The following is a 21,605-nucleotide window of genomic DNA, read 5'->3' as shown; positions in this document are numbered from 1 at the left end:
GTCTTTGGAAGTTTATTCACAAAGACGAATGTAATTGGCTGGACCCTCTGTTGTTCACAGTGCAGGAGGTACCCCAGGCCTCCATAGGATTTTCTTCCTTTTCTTTTGAATTACTGTTTGGAAGGAAACTGCGCAGCGTCTTGGACCTCATTAAAGAAAGCTTGGAGGATGGTCCAAGTGCCAGCACAAATGAGGTTCAGTACGTCTTGGACCTGAAAGCAAAACTCCACTCCCTTGGACAGTGGTCACGGGAGAATTTGCTCTGGGCTCAAGAGCATCAAAAATGCCTGTACAACAGAGGGGCACAGCTGTGGCAAATTGCACTGGCAATTGTACTGCTTCCTGCCCCTAGCTCAAAATTATTTGCCAAGTGGCAAGGACCCTTTGGGGTTACATTGCGAGTGGGGGATGTCGACTATGAGGCTGAGCAGTCCGGGCGGGGCAACACAGATTTACCACTTCAACATCCTGAAAGCATGAAGAAAGGCGGTACCTGCTTCTCTGGTGAGCTTGGAGCCAGATAGAGATGAGCTGGGGCCGGAGGTGCCAAAAGACATCAATCCCTCTCTGGTCCCATTCAACGGCCATCTCTCGCCATCCCAGAAAGCAGATGTGGCCCAGTTGCAAGAATGATTTACTGATGTGTTCTCCCCCCTGCTGGGACGCACAAACCTCATTCAACATCATATCGAGACACCCCCAGTGCGATCACGGCCCTACCGACTGCCAGAACACAAGCAAAAAACAGTTCTGGCAGAATTGAGGTCTATGCTAGAGATGAGGGTGATAGAAGAATCCCACAGTGCATGGTGTAGCCCCATCATTCTGGTGACCACGAAGGATTGGTCTATAAGCTTCTGTGTGGATTATACACATCCTCCACATCCACATCCACATCCTCCATGTGCGTATGTGGCCGCCTATCTGGAAGATGCTACCCATAGTAACACCTGGGTGGAGCATAAGCGGAGGGTGGCTGCGGTGCTCGAGTCACTGAGGCAGGCTGGGGTTACTGCCAACCTGAGGAAGTATAGAATTGGATGGAGGCAGGTAAAGTATCTGGGGTATCACTTCGCAGAAGGCAGGTGTGGCCTCAAATAGAAAAGATGGAGGCCATTGTGACCTGCCCTTGGCCCAAGACTAAAAAAGAGGAAAGGTGGTTTGTTTAATTGACTGGGTGGTTCATCACAAATTTTGCGGACCTAACCACCCCACTGATCAACCTCACCTGAAAAGGTGCCTCAGATCTGGTCCAGTGGACAGAATAGTGCCAGGTGGCATTTGAGAGGATTAAACAAGCTCTCTCTGGGGAACCACTGCTTAATGCTCCTAACTTTTCTCTCCCTTTTATCCTGCAGACCGATGCGTCGGACAGTGGCACCATCAAGAAAGAATGTCTGACAAACCTGTGGGCAGTCAGTGCCCTCAGATACTACCTCCTGGGACGTCCATTGACCCTCTATTTGTATCATGCACCACTCCAATGGCTCCACTGCATGAAAGATGGCAACGCCTAGCTCACATGTTGATATCTGACTTTACAGCCTTTTAAATTCAGAGTGGTCCATCGGCTGGGGGCAGAGATGGTGGTCGCCGACTTCCTCTCTTGCTTGTGGCAAGATGTGGCAAGCAATGACATTTACTGTAGCAACCCAATGGGCTTGGATCCATGAAATTCAGCCTGCTATTTCAGCCTTGGGTGCATAAGTCACCCAAGTTTGGTTGAAATAATTGAGTTAAGTTAATTAAGTTCCACCAATTGAAATGTCATATTTTAGTTAAATGTAGTAAAATGACACTAGTGGTAAAATGATTGCTGTGTTTGGTTTTGTGTGAGTACACAAAGCATTCAAATCTTATTGATGGGACAAGCTAACAGCAATCTACCAAGATTTCTGTCTGAAATGGACTAATAGAATTCTGTCACAGACAGGAATGTACAGTGCTGGAAAGTTTTCATCATGATAATTACAAAAACGTTAAACCTGATCCAACTGCACCAAAACTGCATTGTTTTGGCAGAGCCCCTCATGGTGCTGGTCCCCACTGCATAAACTCACCACCCGCCTTTAACTCAGTGAGGACTGCATTTTCTCATGCATGGTAAATATGTGTATGAATCTAGTCTGAAGACACTGAACTCGATTCTGTCAACTGCTGCACAACTGCAAAATAATCCAGTATCATTTATGAGCAGCTGCTGTTTTAGTTCATAAATATACCTTCTGACAACACTTGGAAACATCTGACTTCTTCATGCATGGCTAGAAAGGAACCAGGCACACAATCACTCACACAATGTCCACACAGTTTCCCTCATAAGTGTTGCAAGAAAACACCTCATAACTCTAAACGTGTTACTTACTTAAAAAAGTGTTTGCAGTCTGGCAATGTACATAGTGACTCAATGAGAATAGAAAACAAAGATATATTGTGACACAACCATGAACAGAGATTCAAAGTTCAAAGCTCAAATCAGGATTGCATACTGTTAATATCCTTAAATAACAGGTGACAGAATAAGAGATAATAAACATATTGATGACAAACAAATATATAATGTAAAACATTTTTGAACAACCTGCTGGGCTTAAAAAAGATATATATCATATAATCAAATATTTGTCTGGCTAACTAAAATTTTATATACAGGAAACACTATTCCCATTTAGCATTTTTAAAACAGTATGTAATTAAGGACTATTTCATTTTATGGAGATCTCACTTGTTTATTATTATTATTTCTTTTTTCAGCCACACTGGGACGCACACACACAGGCAATTTAGGTAGGAGTATTCACACTGCCCCACACAACATGGTAAAATTTGTTTACATTGGTGATGTGTTGCAGGTGTGATAGTCCTAAACCAGTTTGTCACATGCCATTCTTTTCAGCTCATATATATGAATATAGAGATGTTCATACACCAATTTGAACACTGGCACCACTGACGAGGTTTAGCTTACATGGTACCAAACACACTGCAAATATTTTTTTACATTCAAAGCACCTCACCAGTTGACAGTCTTTAATGTGAAACAGGGAAAACGGGAAAGGGTTGGTTTCCTTCAGAAGCAGCTTAACACAACTCTGAAATTCTGATTTCAGAGAAGGTGATATATAAAAGCACAAACAGGAACTTGAGCATAAATCTAAACTAAACCAAACCACAGAAATTTATGTAGAAGCTAGAGAAGTACTGAGAGCTGGACACAGACATTCCTTTAGTCTTCTTGACAAACCTATGACTTTAGCCACCAAAGAAGCAGGCAAAGGGGAGAAGACAATTCCTGAATGTAAATGCCTGTCAATACAGTGCGGCTAAAGTAGAAAAACCTGGGCCTTATAAGTCTGACAAGGCATCAAATATAAACAGTCAGATGATCAAACAGCGTTTTAGTTAGAATAGTGTTATCACATCTATATTCACGTGAACCAATGAACAGAAATAGTATTATGAAAATAGTAACATTTATATATTACATGTTTAACAGAACATATTGAGTAAAGCAGTTAATTGTAAAATGCTAGCTAAGGTGAATATGCGTGTGGCTACTTCAGCATTTGTATTAAAAACAAAACACCTTATCAATAATCCAGAAATTTATAGTAGTCTTGGAACCCTCACATTTTGGTTTTAAGCAACAGTGTCAATTTTAGAATCTGCTCGATTCAGAAGCTTGTAGGGAGCCATCCAAGGCCTAATAAACCCCCTCCCACTCCCATTCTGACCATCTAAGAGGCCCAGTCCTGTCCGCTTTCATTGTTAGTCCAGGAGACTGTGCATGCCATTGACATCCACAGGGGATGAGAGAAACAAAAAAGAATTCCTACCTTCTCGCAAGCACACAAGCAAGTTGTGTCGAAACACAGGGCTTTCTTAAAAGACCAAGATGGAAACTTTCTAAAATCTTTCTGCTAAGTTTGTCAGCAATGATGATCAACACTTTCTTTCCCTCTAACCACCTCTTTTCCTCACTTCAGTGCTCCCTGATGCCAGGAGGACTGTAAGGAGTGGAGAAAGGATGAGAGACAGAAAGAGAGAAAGAGAGATGGGGGAGGGAGGGAAGTGTTGGCGGGTTATAGCAGTCCTAGGATCTATTGACATGCAAATAGACCAAGGAGCTTCCACTAATCCCGAAGAGCAGAAGGACTACCCCCTCAACCCCCCACACTGGTGAATTGCCAGTCAGTGTAGAATGGAAGTGCAGGGCTGCAGCCACTACACTTCCAAATGGCTGCGACTTATAAAATCAAATGGGTAAATTCAACTGTCATTTTTGAAGAGACATGTCATCAATACACAACATCTTATCTCACACCCATGAGGAAGACTACGGCTCAGGTAACCCCATGAAGTCTGTGGACATTGTGTACACTTACGGGTGTACTTGGACAATACTGGGCCAAAACATATACAGACTACCTGTACAGAAAAGGCCAGAGCCAACTCTAGCTAAGCTAAGGTCCTTCTGTCAGTTGTTGCTGTGGATGTTTTATGAGTCTGTGATAGCCAGTCCCATATTCTGTGTTGTTGTGTGCAGAGGCAGCAGACTGAGGGAGAAGGATGCCAATAGACTCAATAAACCAGGGTTAGCCATGTTGTAGGTGAGGAGCTGGACTCTCTGACAGCAGCGTCAGAGAGGAGAATGTTGTCCAAGATAACATCATTATTGGACAACTCACACCCTGTCCATGATGTGTGGCTCAGCCACAGAAGCACATTCAGCCAGAGACCCATTCCCCCACAATGCAACACAGAGTGCCACAGGAATTCATTCCTGCCAGTGGTGATCAAACTATTCAACTCCTCCCTGTGAAAATTATTGAAGCTGTACAACAATCAACCTGCCCAGTTAATTTGTTCATAGGTTCAATCTGTTTTGTCTGTTCAATCTGTACTATATTATCTGTAAATGATGCCAGATCTGTAGCCACAATATGTAAATATGTATATTTTAAATAGTGCCTATTCTGTAAAGTATTTTTTGTACTGTTTTTTGTATTTGATAGATGGGTGTTTATTTAATTGTATTGAATTGTATTGTTAGTCATTATTGTATTTTTGCTATAATTTATACAGTGCAGCATGAAGCCCCGGAGCGAGCCAATTTCCCGTAAGGGATTAATAAAGGATTTCTGATTCTGATTTAACAGATTATAATCACTTTCTTCTCTATAACTCTACTGTATCTTTACCCACCCAACATTTTAGTCAAATCTTTCTCTAAACAGTGTCCTCTTATTAACAAGCTTTGGGTTGACATGTAGAATCAATGCCAAGGTGCACTAAAGCTGTTTAGGAGGCAAATGGTAGCACAGGACTCAGACACTTTATGTTGGCTTTTTCTATTTATTTGTCACTCATCTGTATGTTATGTTACTGGGTGAAAGTAGGTTTAAGTGGATGCTTATGAGTCTAGCCCCTGCTCAAGGTAGATGTTGCCCTTATGCACAAAATAAAAATGAATCCGTAAGTGTAATGGTTAAAGTTTCAATTATTTCTCCAGTGTGCATACATAAGCAAAAAATTAAAATTGTAATTGTAATTGCAATTAAAATTGTAGCTGGCAAATAATGACATCAAGCTGTATGCCAGGACTGAGCGAGACATCGACTCACTGATCCACACCACCAGGATATACAGCAACGACATTGGAATGTCATTCGGACTGGATAAGTATGGTCGAATGATAACAAAGAGAGGGAAGGTTGTCAGGACTGAAGGAGTTGAACTCCCAGAAGGCAGCATAGCGGATGTTGAGGGCAGCTACAAGTACCTTGGAATCCCATAGGCAAATGGGAACCAGGAAGAAGCCGCGAGGAAAGCAGCCACAGCCAAATACCTACAGAGAGTAAGGCAAGTCCTAAGAAGTCAGCTAAATGGGAAGAACAAGGTCCAAGCCATCAACACCTACGCCCTGCCGGTCATCAGATACCCCACTGGCATAATAAGCTGGCCAAAAGAGGACATAGAAGCCACTGATGTCAAGACAAGAAAGCTCTTCACAATGCATGGAGGACTTCACCCCAAATCCAGCATCCTGAGACTGTACGCTAAGAGGAAGGAAGGAGGCCGGGGACTGGTGAGCGTCAAAGCCACCATCCAAGATGAAACAACCAAGATCCATGAGTACATCAGGAAGATGGCCCCAAGCGATGGAATACTTAGTGAATATCTCAGGCAACAGAAGCCCGATGCAGAGGAAGAAGAGCAAGAACCATCATGGCAGGACAAACCCCTGCACGGAATGTACCACCGACAGATACAAGAAGTGGCTGATATCCTACCCTAACCCCCCCCCCCCCTCCCCCCTCTTCTCTCCCACCTCATGTATATTCCACCATTGAATGTTACTAACCTTGTGCTCTCTCTCTCCCCTAGTTTGTGCTCTTTCCCTCCCTCTCTCTCTCTCTCTCTCTCTCTCTGTACCTTCAGCAGGTGTCCCTGGTCCTGGAGCTGATGTGCAGTTACTGGCCCCACCAACTTGCAGTGTCTATTTGTTGTTTATTGTTGCTGTTCTTTTCTCTCTGCTCTATCCACTCACCCCAACCGGTCGAGGCAGATGGCCGCCCAAACTGAGCCCGGTTCTGCTGGAGGTTTTTTTTCTTCCGTTAAAGGGAGTTTTTTCCTCTCCACTGTCGCCAAGTGCTTGCTCATAAGGGAATTGTTGGGTTTTTAGTTTTAGTTTTTGTAAAGTGCCTTGAGATGATTTGTATTGTGATTTGGCGCTATACAAATAAAATTGAATTGAATTGAATTGAATATCGAAAAGTCCTACTGGTGGCTGGAAAAAGCTGGACTGAAAGACAGTACAGAGGCACTGATCGTAGCAGCACAAGCACAGGCCCTGAGCACAAGATCAATAGAGGCTGGGGTCTACCACACTAGACAGGACCCCAGGTGCAGGCTGTGCAAAGATGCCCCTGAGACAATCCAGCACATAACAGCAGGTTGTAAGATGCTAGCAGGCAGAGCATACATGGAACGCCATAACCAAGTGGCCGGCATAGTGTACAGGAACATCTGTGCCGAGTATGGGCTGGAGGTCCCAAGGTCAAAATGGGACACGCCTCCAAAGGTGAGGGAGAATGACCGATCTAAGATCCTGTGGGACTTCCAGATACAGACCGACAAACAGGTGATGGCTAACCAACCGGACATAGTGGTGGTGGACAAACAACAGAAGAAAGCCATAGTGGTAGATGTAGCGATCCCAAGTGACAGCAACATCAGGAAGAAGGAACACGAGAAGCTGGAGAAATACCAAGGGCTTAAAGAAGAGCTAGAAAGGATGTGGAAAGTGAAGGCAACAGTGGTCCCCGTGGTAATCAGCACCCTCGGGGCTGTGACCCCCAAACTGGGAGAGTGGCTCCAACAGATCCCAGGAACAACATCAGAGATCTCAGTCCAGAAGAGCGCAGTGCTAGGAACAGCTAAGATACTGCAAAGAACCCTCAAACTCCCAGGCCTCTGGTAGAGGACCCGAGATTGAGGAAGACACACACCACCCATAGGGGTGAGACGGGAAATTTTTTATTATTATTTATATATATATATATATATATACAGTGGTGTGAAAAAATGTTGGCCCCCTTCCTGATTCTTATTTTTTTGCATGTTTGTCACATTGTAATATTTCAGATCCATCAATCCATCCATCCATCTTCTGTACCCGCTTTTTTCCTGAAAGCCAGGGTCACGGGGATCTGCTGGAGCCTATCCCAGCTCTCTCTCGGGTGAAAGGCAGGGGTGTTATTTCAGATCATCAAACAAATTAAAATATTAGTCAAAGATAACACATCATGCAGTTTTTAAATGAAGGTTTTTATTATTAAGGGGAAACAAAATCCAAAACTACATGGCCCTATGTGAAAAAGTGTTTGCCCCCCTGTTAAAACATAACTTAACTGTGGTTTATCACATTAATTCAATTCCTTTAGCCACACCCAGGCCTGATTACTGCCACACCTGTTCGCAATCAAGAAATCACTTAAATAGGACCTACCTGACAAAGTGAAGTAGACCAAAAGATCCTCAAAAGCTAGACATCATGCAGAGATCCAAAGAAATTCAAAAACAAATGAAAAAGAAAGTAAGTGAGATCTATCATTCTGGAAAAGGTTATAAAGCTATTTCTAAAGCTTTGGGACTGCAGCAAACCACAGTGAGAGCCATTATCTACAAATGGTGAAAACATGCAATAGTGGAGAACCTTCCCAGGAGGGGCCGGCCGACCAAAATTACCCCAAAAGTGCAACTCATCCAAGAGGTCACAAAAGACCCCACAACATCCAAAGAACTGCAGGCCTCACTTGCTGTCACTGTTCATGACTCCACCATAAGAAAGAGACTGGGCAAAAATGGTCTGCATGGCAGAGTTCCAAGATGAAAACCGCTGCTGAGCAAAAAGAACATAAAGCTTCGTCTCAGTTTTGCCAGAAAACATCTTGATGATCCCCAAGACTTTTGGGAAAATACTCTGTGCACTGACGAGACAAAAGTCGAGCTTTTTGGAAGGTGTGTGTCCCATTACGTCTGGTGTAAAAGTAACACAGCATTTCAGAAAAAGAACATCATACCAACAGTAAAATATGGTGGTGGTAGTGTGACGGTCTGGGGCTGTTTTGCTGCTTCAGGACCTGGAAGACTTGCTGTGATAAATGGAACCATGAATTCTGCTGTCTACCAAAAAATTATGAAGGCGAATGTCCAGCCATCTGTTCGTGACCTCAAGCTGAAGCAAACTTGGGTTCTACAACAGGACAATGATCCAAAACACACCAACAAGTCCACCTCTGAATGGCTGAAGAAAAACAAAATGAAGACTTTGGAGTGGCCTAGTCAAAGCCCTGACCTGAATCTGATTGAGATGCTATGGCATGACCTTAAAAAGGTGATTCATGCTCGAAAACCCTCCAGTGTGGCTGAATTACAACAATTCTGCAAAAATGAGTGGGCCAAAATTCCTCCACAGCGCTGTAACAGACTCATTGCAAGTTATCACAAATGCTTGATTGCAGTTGTTGCTGCTAAGGTTGACCCAACCAGTTATTAGGTTTAGGGAGCAAACACTTTTTCACACAGGGCCAAGTAGTTTTGGATTTTGTTTCCCCTTAATAATAAAAACCTTCATTTAAAAACTGCATGATGTGTTTACTTGTGTTATCTTTGACTAATATTTAACTTTGTTTGATGATCTGAAACGTTAAAGTGTGACAAACATTCAAAAAAATAAGAAATCAGGAAGGGGGCCAACACTTTTTCACACCACCATATATACAGTCAAGCCCGAAATTATTCATACCCCTGGCAAATTCTGACTTAAAGTTACTTTTATTGAACCAGCAAGTTTTTTTTTGATTAGAAATGACACAGGCTTCTCCCAGAAGAAAATAAGACGATGCACAAGAAAAAATGATTACTTATCTTTTATTTACATTTGAACAAAAAGTGGCATGTGAATAACAGTAACTTTAAGTCAGAATTTGCAAGGGGTATGAATAATTTCGGGCTTGACGGTATATGTATATGTATATATATATTAGAGAATCAATTCCACTCTCAAAGTCATGCACAACAGTAATGTGTACATGTGCATATTTGACCCACATTATAAATGTTCACCTACTGGTCATACTTACTAAAATCTATCTACAGTAAATATAAATTATTCATGTATCCAGCTAGGTAATTTCACCACTCAACTCACTAGCATTAATAATAATAATAATACTTTTATTTATAAGGCGCTTTAAGAACAGCAAAGCTGACACAAAGTGCCGTACGCCAAAACAAACAGGAAACAAATATACATAAAATAAGAATTTTAAAAATAGTTTAAAATTTTTATAAATAAAACAATAAAAAACAGTCCATAATCAATCCATCACGCTGGTCCAAAGGCTTGGGTATACAAATAGGTTTTAAATTGTACTTTGAACATAGGTAATATAGAGGCTTGTCTTATGTGCAAAGGCAAATTGTTCAATAGCCTTGGGGCAGCAGTACAGAAAGCTCTGTCTCCACGGAGCTTCCTCCTCGTTTTTGGCACGTCAAAAAGCAGGAAGTGGGCTGATCTAAGGGAGCGGCTAGGAGTATAAGGATGAAGGAGTTCAGTAAGATAGGATGGGCCAAGGCCATTTAAAGATTTAAAAACAAATAATAAAACCTTAAAATGAACCCTAAAAGACACTTGGTGTCTGTGATGTGCTCGTTTTTTCGCGTTCCAGTTAAAAGATGAGCCGCCGCATTTTGGACCAGCTGGAGACGTGAAAGGGATGCCTGAATAACCACAACATACAGAGCATTACAATAGTCAAGGCGTGATGTAACAAAGGCATAGATTACTAGCTCAAAGTGCTGCCTTGACACTAGAGGTCGTAGTTTTGCCAAACACCTTAAGTGGAAAAAACTGGATTTTACCACAGCACCAATTTGCTTATCAAATTTAAGATCTGCGCCCATTTTGAAGCCTAAATTAAACCCTTTGACTTGTTTGCAATGTAATTACAATGTTAACACCGGTAGATTCACTGGAAGCACTAGAGCCAACCAGCATTACTTCCGTCTTTGCCTCATTGTTAGCTGTTACTGGTGTCCTGGTCAACAGACAACTGCAGGATCATGAGCAACAAATCCTCTCTTTCTCTTGACTCTCTTAGGATTCAAATATATTATAAACCCCATTTGAAAGGGATTATTGTTACAGGGAGATATGGGAAATAATTATAATTTCCCATCATTTAGCCTTTGAAAAATGAAAGGAGTTGGTTCTATATAAAGGCATATTTTGCATAATCACTGGGGCTACCATCCATCCATTATCAACCACTTATCCTGGTAGATCCATGGTTATTGCAGCTGGAGACAATGTCAGCTGACACTGAGTGAGAGGATGACACATGGAGCCAGACAAACACTTATACCCACATTCACACCTATGGTCAATTTAAAATCAACTGGGCTATCATAAAAAATTGCCTATTATACTTGCATTATGAGCATTTTCTGTATGGCGATGCTGAAATATGGGTAACCTACTACAAACTCTAGCCTTTTGACTCTACATAAATGAAGATTCATTTAAGACAATGTATAGCTGTGCAAAAATAGTTAGTTTCAACTACTGCATGTTTGTGCTGTGTTGCTTTCTATGTGTTTTATTGTTTAGTAATAAACATAAAGCGATGAGTAAACAGGCAGCAGTGCTGCTGAGAAAAGTCCACCAATAAATACACTGTTTCCTCCTGATTGTGTCTAAATTAGCCTTTTATACAGTATATAAACCAGTATATCTGCTTTTTAACTTCTACATCTTCAAAACCAATACACATGGAGCTGAATGCCACAGGGAAGTGAATTATTTCATGAGATTTGTTGACAGTTATAAGCTGTACCTATAAGGTACTGGTAGTGTGTCACTCTCCTACACTTTAAAAATTGTAGTGAACACAGAGTCAACTTAACAATGCAATCATAATATACTAATCATTAACCTAAACTACAAAATGTGTTAATATGTTAATCTTAATTACAAAAAGCACAAAAATTTAGGAAAAGTCTTTTCTATGAAGAAAACATGACCCTTTGACTTGTTTGCAATGTAATTACAATGTTATCAATATATTCTGTACTCTGTTCTCTGTGCCAGCACACTCAAAGCTGACAAGCATGCACACCAGTTTTCACATGTTCAGATCTGCATTGCAAACCCTACAATTACACCACAGACTGATAAGTGCCTGACTGGTAAGCAGCACATGAAAAAAAAAATGCTAATGTAACTCCAGTCCTAATGGCTGAAAACACAAAGGAGAGAGCTATTTACCTGGTATGGAGACACACAGCAGTCAGCAGTGACACACAGCTAAGCAAGATGTCGTTTCACCATCTGTGTGCGTTAAGGGGCGTGGCACTGTGTGTATCAGAGGATGATTCATTTCCTGGCCTGTGGGGGAAACTGTTTCCTGATCTTCTGCTAGCTATATAACTACAACAACACACTGTCAGATGACAATGACATGTATATTGCCTATGTTTTTAACCTACACTGTTGTCACTGTCTCTATGTAGAGGTTGTAGATGGCAAGCAGGCTGCACCATTTCAGTTCAACTAATTTCAACACAATAATTACCAGCAAAACCTTCACATGATCCTCCTGTTATAGTTCCAGTTTTTAAAGCTGTATTAATTGATTTCTGTCCCACTGGAAGCAGCAGAACAAGCTTACAGCATATTATGTATGACATTATAATGTTATTGAAAGGTCAGGCATATAGTATCCAATTATGGTGACCCATACTCAGAATTTGTGCTCTGCATTTAACCCACTTAAGTGCACACACACCACAGTGAAGACACACATACCCAGAGCAGTGGGCAGTCAGCGCTCCATTGAAGGTGGACAGGGCGCTGGCTATTCACTCTGAGCCACCGACAACTCCTGCCGGACCCTGCAATTTTCAGGTTTCAAGTCCAACTCCCTATCCATTAAGCCATGACTGCCCACTGCTAATGTTGTTAATATGTAACAACAATAGCTTATTTACACATCCAGCAGATACAAAACCATAACATTTGTTTTTTATTCATATTTATGCCCACCTGATAGATTCATTTAAACTTTTGAATGCAGCACTGAACAAAGACTTTGGATTCAACCATAAATTGAAATGATAGGAAGGGATTGCTTAATGATCAGTATAGACTGAATGAAAGGACAGATCTTAGTAAGCAAAAATTATTTCATTGTCCAAACTCATTTCTATCATCAGCTTGCATCAGTATGGACAGACAGTAGTCTAAAGGCAAAGGCAAAGGCAAAGGCAAATTTATTTGTATAGCACCTTTCATACACTACGCAATTCAAAGTGCTTTACAAGGCACATAATTACATTAAAAGCATTGAAAAGAGCATTTAAAAATAAAGACATTTAACATAAAATAAATTTAAATCAAGTAAAGTAAATTAAAATAAAACATAAAAGCACATTAAGAAAACAAGGATGAACAATTATTCGTCTACTTCAAGTCCACGTTCAAAAAACCCGGTGCAGATCCAACCAATATCAATAACCTATGTCCTATATCTAATCTTTAATTTTTTTCCAAAATCCTCGAGAAAATTGTTCCCAACTCCATACTCACCTCACTGAAAACATGAACATTTCCAGTATGATGAAAGTGCTGTTCTTTTTTTTTTGTCTTTTGCACAATGTGCATGTTTCCCTCTTTACTCCTGAGCTGCTGGTATCTTTTGGTATCTGCTGGTGTCTCTGGCTCTGTGTTTGGAGGCACAGCTGCATCCCCCTCACCAGTGCGGCAGCAACTAGTGCGTGAGGGAGGTGCTCAACAAAATTGATGCAGAGACCAGAGAATTTCCCAGTTCTTCTAGAAAAAGCTATGCCAATAACTTTATAATACAGTATTGCACATGACTGCAGCAGATGGATGACAAATGTACAGTTAGCAGTGTTCATTGTAGAGCCTGACAGCAGCAGGAAGAAAAGACCTGTGGAATCTCTCCTTCACACAGTGAGGGTGGATCAGTCTGTCACTGAAGCTGCTCTCCAGGGCAGACAGGGCATCCTGCAGGGGGTGTGACTCATGGTCCAGTATAGATGTTAGTTTAGCCAGGATCCGTCTGTTCCCCACCTCCCTTGCTCAGTCTAAGGGACAGCCCAGGACAGAGCTAGCCTTCTTGATGACCTTATCCAGCTTCTTCCTCTCCCTCTCGGTGATGCTGCTGCTCCAGCAGACCACACTGTACAGGATGGCTGATGCCACCACAGAGTCATAAAAGGTCCTCAGGAGTGCCCCCTTCACCCCAAAAGACTGCAGTCTCCTCAGGAGACTGGCCCTTCCTGTACAGTGCGTCTGTGTTATGAGTCCAGTCCAGTTAGTTAGTCAGGTGAACACCCAAGTACTTATAAGAGTCCACTCTCTCAATGTCCATTCCCTGGATGTTCACTGTCAAGGGGAGAGTAGACCAGCGTCTGCGGAAGTCCACCAGTCCTTGGTCTTCCCCGCGTTGATGAGGAGGTGGTTCTGCTAACACCAGTCCACGAAGTCCTGCATCAGTCCTTTATACTCCGCATTGTCATTGTCAGTGATGAGCCCGACAATCGCAGAATCGTCTGAGAACTTCTGCAGAACAGAACATTTCCAAAACTTTGTTATGAGTGAAGCCACTACTCATGGTGCTTGCTACTCCTCTCACCATGAAATGACCAGCAGGATGGCATGCCAGTGTTTAAATCCACTTACCTGTTTTTGTTCAGTCTGTACTTCTCCCTATCAAAAGGCAGCAGGTGCATATGTGGTACTGTGTGATTAAACTAAGCAGGGAAACAGTCCCCCCCCCCCCCCCATTTAATTTTGATAGAAACATCTAGTTAAACTACTGTGTAAGTTTATCCAACTATTATCTCTAAAGCCTGTGTTGCAAAAGGGGTATTCTCAACTCCGCCAACAGGGTGCGCCTGATGCCCTAAGCATCAGTAGCCAACACTAGCCAAAGAAGAACGGTTAGTACGTGGTGAGGAGTTGGCAGACTACATACACCAGTGCACTCCTGCTAATCAATACTTTTTTGTATTTTCTGCAGGTAAGCTGATTAAAAGCAACATAAAATGTAAAACCAGTAGTAACGTTTTGTAAGTGCCTTAGTCTATGTCACATGTTGAGCTAAAGAGGAATGTGAAGAGTTTGAGGATCGATGAAAGGGTCAGGGTCAACACATACTGTCTCACACACACAACACACAAACTATAATATGCTGATACAGTCCATATAAAAGCCATAAACTAAGCTTTCTATGCACAGGCCTGTGTAAAGGGGTAATGGGGCCACTTGGTTGTGTTATGTTGTGCGGTGTGAAGAAGAGGTGAAGGAACTATGTGCTGGACAACTTCAGAATCTTTATTCTTCTGGGATCACCAGGGCTAAGGCAAAACACAAATAATAATCACCGCTTGCACCAAGTGACATTAGGTAATGCTCCCACAAAGACACTGATCCACAAGACAGAAGGAAGTATATATAAAGAGCGAGACAAAAGGCACAGCGGGAACAGGTGAAAATAATAAGTTAGTAAAGATAAGGCTGCCAGGGAAAACAGGAATCCAATACAAAGTAAAGGTCCCCAGGAAGTCCCAAATAGGAATCATAACAATTCAAAGTCTGGTGGTCTGCTCCCTTAGTGCCCTGGGATGTGGGATGAGCCACAAGGGCAACCCCTCACGCACCTGAGAGTCCGGGGTTGCTCTGGAGGGAGGCTCAGGTGAGAGGCCTGCCGGAGACTGAGGTGAAAGGCTGGCCGGAGACTCACGTGAGAGGCCTGCCAGAAACTCAGGTGAAGAGCCGGCTGGAGACTCGGATGAGTGGCTGGCCGAAGACTGAGGTAAAAGGCTAGCCGGAGACTGATATGAGGAGCCAGCTGGAAACTCAGGTGAAGGGAAGGCTGGAAACTCAGGGAAATGGATGGCTGGTGATTGAGAGATCCAGGTGAGGAGCTAGCCAGAGACTGGGGTGAAGGACTGGCTAGAGACTGAGATGAGAGGCCTGCCGGAAACACAGGCGAAGGGCTGGCCAGAGACTGAGGTGAAAGGCTGGCCAGAGAATTGGGTGAGAGGCCTGCCGGAAACTCAGGTGAAAGGCTAGCCAAAGATCTAGATGGCTGGAAGGGAACCTCCGCAGGGATGATGTCGTCACCACACTGAGGTTCTGAACTCCTGGGCAGAACTTCAGCAGGGGCGCTGTTGTCGGCGTACTGAGGTTCTGAAATCTTGGGCAGAACCTCAGCAGGGTCATTGTCAAGGCTGCAGGACAGGCGGGTCCGATGATAAGACTGGAGACTCTGGCTGCGGCTCTGGAGACTCTGGCCAAGGCGACAACACTGGAGGCTTTGGCTGCTGCAGCTCTAGAGGCTCGGGCTGCTGCAGCTCTAGAGGCTCGGGCTGCTGCGGCTCTGGCTGAGGAGGCGGCGCTGGTGACTCTGGCCGAGATGGTGCTGGAGGCTCCAGCGGCTGTGGCATGCTAGACTCTGGTTGTGAGAAGGCAGCTCGGGGGTCCGGCAAGAAAACGGCACGGGGCTCCAGCAAGGAGTGACCTCTGGCTCAGGTTGTCAAAAATCACAAATTTTACCTCTTCCCAACAGGGAAACCACCAACCATCAAAAATGCATGATTATATAGTGTCATGGCTGTGCAGTCAAAAAAATTTATATTCGTTATAATGGCAGTCAATGGGGCAAAAACATCCACGGACAGTAAATTAGTCAGAAAAAATTTAAATCTGATGCTGCACAAAAACAATGCATCAAAATCAGTGTTGTTACTAATCTTTGACATATCCAAGACTGCGTTAGGGGGTAAAAAATACCCAGTCCACAATCACTTTTTATATTGAGAATAAGTCATTTTGTGTGTTTTTTCCCCAAATCTGTGACATCACTTATGAAATTGGCATTTTAAGGGTTAAAATCCTGGAAGTAATGTTTGAGTTTTTCTTTAAAAATGTTATAAATAGTTTGTAGTAAAGTTAAAAGTTAAAATATATTTTAAAAACATTAAACATAGAAATCTAGACCGTGGCTTACTAAGCTGTTTTGAAGTCGAGTATAATACTCCTTATAATATACAGCCACCCAAACGTTTACAGACAGGTTAACAAAAGACTGTGCTTCCTCATGACTGTTGACATGCAAACACAACCGAACAGGCTGTAGCCACAGGACACTACTGATGCTCTCTTCTCTTCTCAATTTACCTCTTCTATCCATCCACACATTCCTGAAGGTCTTGGGTATGTCTACGGTGTACTTGCATGCTTGTCTTTTGTTGTATAATGTTCACAAATGATAAAATATGTATGACATTTGGTTAAAGCTGGCACACTAGTGTGTGTAACTTAATTCACATGCTAAACTTCATGCACCAAACTTTTCAGTTCAAAGTAGCAACCTAGAATTGCTCATTGCATTGAAAACAATGTGTGGTGACAAGACATACACACAGAAAGGAGTAACATGTTTTTCTTAATTTGGTGTAAAGTTATGTCAAGAACAAACTTTATGTGTTCACTGGTCTGACTCACTTGAAATAATAAACAGTTCATTTGTGATAAAACGCTAATATTCTTGGTTTTCCTGTTCTCATTTTCAAAACTGGAGAAACTGTATTTCCCAAAGAGGATTTAGGTTTTCCTCTGAAAACACTAGGTTGGTCTTATGTATTTAGAATAAGAATCAAATCCAGATGTAGATTAAAAACATCTACATCCTTCTGTTACTTAATTAAAAGAGTCACAAAAGGTTGTGGTATAGATTCCAGAGTGGGTGGTTATTTTATTGCTGTATTGTAGTAATAAATATCTAATATTCTATGGTTATAATAAAGGTTGAATCAATTTTTTTCTATGCTTGTGTCATGAGTCCCCTTTTGGGACTTCCTGCCGGGACCTTTTACTGTGAAAAGACTTCCTTTTTTCTCTGCACTGATCCCCCGGCAGCTTTATTTGTTAATTACTGTTATCACTTTCACCTGTCTTCGATCACCTTTGTTCTCCCACTATAAATACTGCCTGTGTTCTTGTGTTCTTCGCTGAAGCATTAACCCGTGTTAGTATATGATGAGTTGTGCCTGTAACTGTCTCATTCGGAGATTTTTCTGTTAACCATTTCACCCTGTTATATTTATGTTTATCTTGAGCCCGGAGATTGTCCCGGGAAATAAAGCCACGTTGTCCTGCATTTGGGTCCTACCACTCCTTCTTCTCTCCTGCACACCACCCAACACATAACAGCTTGTACTGTAAAAGGGTCAAATAAAGTATTGCATGATAAGAATTTTCTATGTATACCTCACACCATGAAATTCCTACAGTGCCAGATCAAATCTGTCAGAAAATTTACAGATTTATAAAATATAATATTACATTTCTGAAAAAGTCAGCAGTGGTGCTACATCAGATAGTAAAGGTCACATATTCAGGCTGACAAACTCGTTAATATCTTTTAAATCCCTTTAAAAAACTTATTTTTATACAAAAGCCTTTTTATAAGCCATTGTTTTTATTACAGACATTTATTTATTTGTTTTACCTTTTAATTTTGTTTCTGGGCCTTGGTTATGCTGTGTTTAAATTTGATTTTACCTCATCTGTTTTTATAATTGTTTTAATTCTTTTTTAATTTTTATTTTACTTTTACTGATATGAATTTATGTAGCACAGTGGCCGACTGGTTAGCACTGTTGCGTCACAACAAGATGGTCCTGGGTTCATGACCCGTCAGGGGCCTTTCTGTGGGGAGTTTGCATGTTCTCCATATGCTTGCGTGGGGTTTTTCCAGGTACTCTGGTTTCCTCCCACAGTCCAGAAACATGTATGTCAGATTGATTAGTGACTCTAAATTGCCCATAGGAGTGAGTGTGAGTGTGTGAGGTTGTTTGTCTCTGTGTGACCCTGTGATGGACTGGTGACCTGTCCAGGGTGTACCCCTGCCTTTCACCCAAAGAGAGCTGGGATAGTAATAATTAGGAATAAGTGGGTATAGATCATGGATGGATGGATGAATGGATGAGTGTAGATAATGGATGAATGATGTTAATTGCCTCTGTATTTATTGTGAGTGTTTTGATCTCTTTTCTCATGTAACTGTTTTCAAAGGTGCTATATAAATGAAGTTATTATTATTTTTATTTTATTTTATTATTTTTATTATTGTTCTATTATTATTATTCCTTCTGTCTCTAACAACGGAAGAGGTTGGAGTTGAACTCAGGAGACTTTGGCCAGGGAGGCAGCAGGACCAGATGGAGTATGTCCAAGGCTTCTGAAGGACTGTGCAGGACAACTACCTGTTCAGAAACACATGGGAGTGGAAGATGCGGTGCTTTACATGCTGCACTGAACATATGCCTATCTGGATGTGCCTAGTTCGTATGTGAGGATTATGTTCTTCAACTTCTCCAGTGCTTTCAACACTATATGGCCTCCCATACTGAGAGACAAGCTTCTATGTATGGGGTGGCCCCCTCCCTGACGTCATGGATTATGGACTATTTGACATCCAGACATGTCAGGCTGGGGAGATGTGTTTCTGGGACACTGGAATGCAGCACTGGGGCTCCACAAGGGATGGTTCTTGCTCCTTTTCTGTTTATGGTCTACACATCGGACTTTAGGTATAACTCCTATAAGTCCTGCCACATTCAGAAGTATTCTGATGATACGGTTGTTGTGGCATGTGTCCGCGACAGACGGGAGGGGAGTACAGGGACCTAGTGGAGGCCTTCACTGGCTGAAGCAAAAAGGACTATCTTCTCCTGAACACCACCAAGAATAAGGAGCTGTTGGTGGATTTTAGGAGATCAAAAGCACCATGCCAGTCAGTCTGCATTGATAGACAGGAGATAGAGACTGTACAGACCTTCAAGTATCTGGGGGTGGTACTGGACAAAAACTGGAGTGGTCTGCCAATGTGGATGCAGTGTACAGAAAAGGGCAGAGCCGCCTCTTCTTCTTGAGATGCCTCGGTTCCCACAATGTCTGCAGTGACATGCTGTGCATGTTCTACCACACTGTCATGGCAAGTACACTGTTCTATGCTGCTGTCTGCATTACAGACAGAAATTGGACAAACTGGTGAAAAAGGCCAGTTCTGTGCTAAGCAGGGAGCTGGACCCTATCAGAACTGTGGTGGAGCAGTTGCTATAATGAACAATAATAAACACCCCCTACATCATATACTGACTAAACAGAGTAGCAGCTGCAGTGGGAGGCTCATCTCACTACACTGCAGAACTGAGAGGTTGAGGAGATCCTTTGTCCCCACAGCCATCAGACTTTTTAATTTTAATTGTTGATATGTTATTTACGCAATTTATGTTATATGTTATTGACTGGGTGCCTTTATCTGTTTATTATATTTTATAGTGAAATTTAATATAAAAATATATTATATATATAATATATAAATAATATATATATATATAATATATTTAATATATATATTATATATATAAATTTAATATAAAATATATTTTATAGTGAAATTTTCTATCTATCTATCTATCTATCTATCTATCGTATTTAAAAGATGAAATGATAGCCTTCATCTACATCTAGTAACTGTGACAATGTGCCACACCTTATGTTTAGTTTTGGTAATAAGTCGCAACAACACATCTCTGACTAACTGTGGCTGGAGAGCCTGTGGGCTGTGCTGAAGTACCTACAGCTTTATGAGCTACTCCTACACAGTGTTACGGTAAATTCCACAAGCCATCAGTGCTTCCCCCAAGTGGTGAAAAAGTCAACCTGCATAATCTCTTTATGCAGCACACATGCAACAGTGATCAGCTGCTGTAGCTGAGATATGCAGGTGAATGCAGGTGTTTGCAATTTATCTAAACCAGAGGTGGGCAATCCATTTTCATGGAAAGCCACTGTCCTTCCCAAAGCTGATTACCTGGCTCAGGTGTGTTCAGTCAATCAGAAGGTGGAAGATACCATCTCAGATAAGGGTGGGGAGGGGAAAGACAAACTGAATTAGTACCTTTTAATTTCTGATTGTCTGAACTCACTCTGGTAAGGCAGGGATAGCAGGAAAACAAGCAGAACAATGGCTCTCAGTGCCCACCCCTGATCTAAAGTATCTGTAAACTCTTTGTGAAGTGAAACTAAACTTCCCACACACCAACCATGAAAACAGCAGACAGAATAAGTATATTCTCTTACAGGAATGTGTTTCTCAATCCACTCACTACTCACTCTAAAATTCATAGTAATAAGAAGCTTTGTCTGTCCTCTTTAGAGCAAAATTGCATAATTATGACAGTACATGTACAGTGGACATGCATAAGCTGTATGACTTCTCTTCCCACTATACACATGCACTAGTGTCTCTCTTTATAAACAAAAAGTCTCTAAGAATCTTTCCTGAGTTTTTGAATTTGTTGGAAGCTCAGCGTGTCCTGTCAGAAATTTTGCAGGTATATCAACTGCCAGTCTGGTGATGCAGCAGGAGTCTCAAGGCAGAGAGCTCTAGCTAAAATAGTGCGGGGTCATCTGGCAAAAAACATTGGGTTAACCTATGCCACAACACAGTGTTATACAGCAAGGGTTTGTGTTAGCCAGTTTAATACGTGACCATTGTAGAGTGAATGCTGCATTTCTACATTATGCATTGAGACTACTGTAATAAAAGATTAAACAAGAGCTGTATGATCATGTCTACAAAAATTACAATGTGTGTATGTGAATTAAGGTATGTGAAAAAAGACCACAGGCACCCATCTAGTGGCAAGCAAGTGTAAGTACAGCTAAAAACCCAACATCCAAAATGGTGAACAGAATTCCAGGTCAGTTCCAGCCAAACACGTCATATACACATCTGCCCAGTCCTTTTTAGAAGAACATTCATGTTCGGATAAAAAAAAAAAAAAAATGAGGATACCAAGTAACAACTAACAACTAAGAATCAATATTGTTGTTATACTGTTGAAATAATTATTTTGTATAAACATAAAATTACAATTAATCATGTCCATTTACAGTCAAGGTCATACCTTACTAGCTTTCATTAAGCTAAAACATT

The 21,605-nt window shown here is 41.7% G+C and overlaps 1 protein-coding gene across 4 annotated transcripts in view; it reads right to left on the bottom strand.

The window, feature by feature from the left end:
* Window positions 1-21,605, bottom strand: part of septin12 (septin 12) — a 105,661-nt gene that overhangs the window by 49,717 nt on the left and 34,339 nt on the right. The window contains exon 1 of one of the 4 annotated variants that reach the window (XM_026325958.1): window positions 11,834-11,960. The exons of 2 other annotated variants lie outside the window; for them this stretch is intronic. Coding sequence is in view for 1 of the 2 variants with exons in the window: in XM_026325957.1 (XP_026181742.1) it covers window positions 494-557 (64 nt within the window). In the remaining variant the exon portion in view is untranslated. Of the gene's footprint in view, window positions 1-493; window positions 631-11,833; window positions 11,961-21,605 lie in introns of those variants that run through there. One more of the 4 variants, XM_026325957.1, reaches the window with a different exon arrangement.

The sequence above is a fragment of the Mastacembelus armatus genome, chromosome 8 (genome assembly GCF_900324485.2).
Source record: "Mastacembelus armatus chromosome 8, fMasArm1.2, whole genome shotgun sequence".
NCBI classification, from domain to species: Eukaryota; Metazoa; Chordata; class Actinopteri; order Synbranchiformes; family Mastacembelidae; genus Mastacembelus; species Mastacembelus armatus.
The sequence above is the reverse complement of the archived record's forward strand: the minus strand, read 5'-3'. Positions and strand labels throughout refer to the sequence as shown.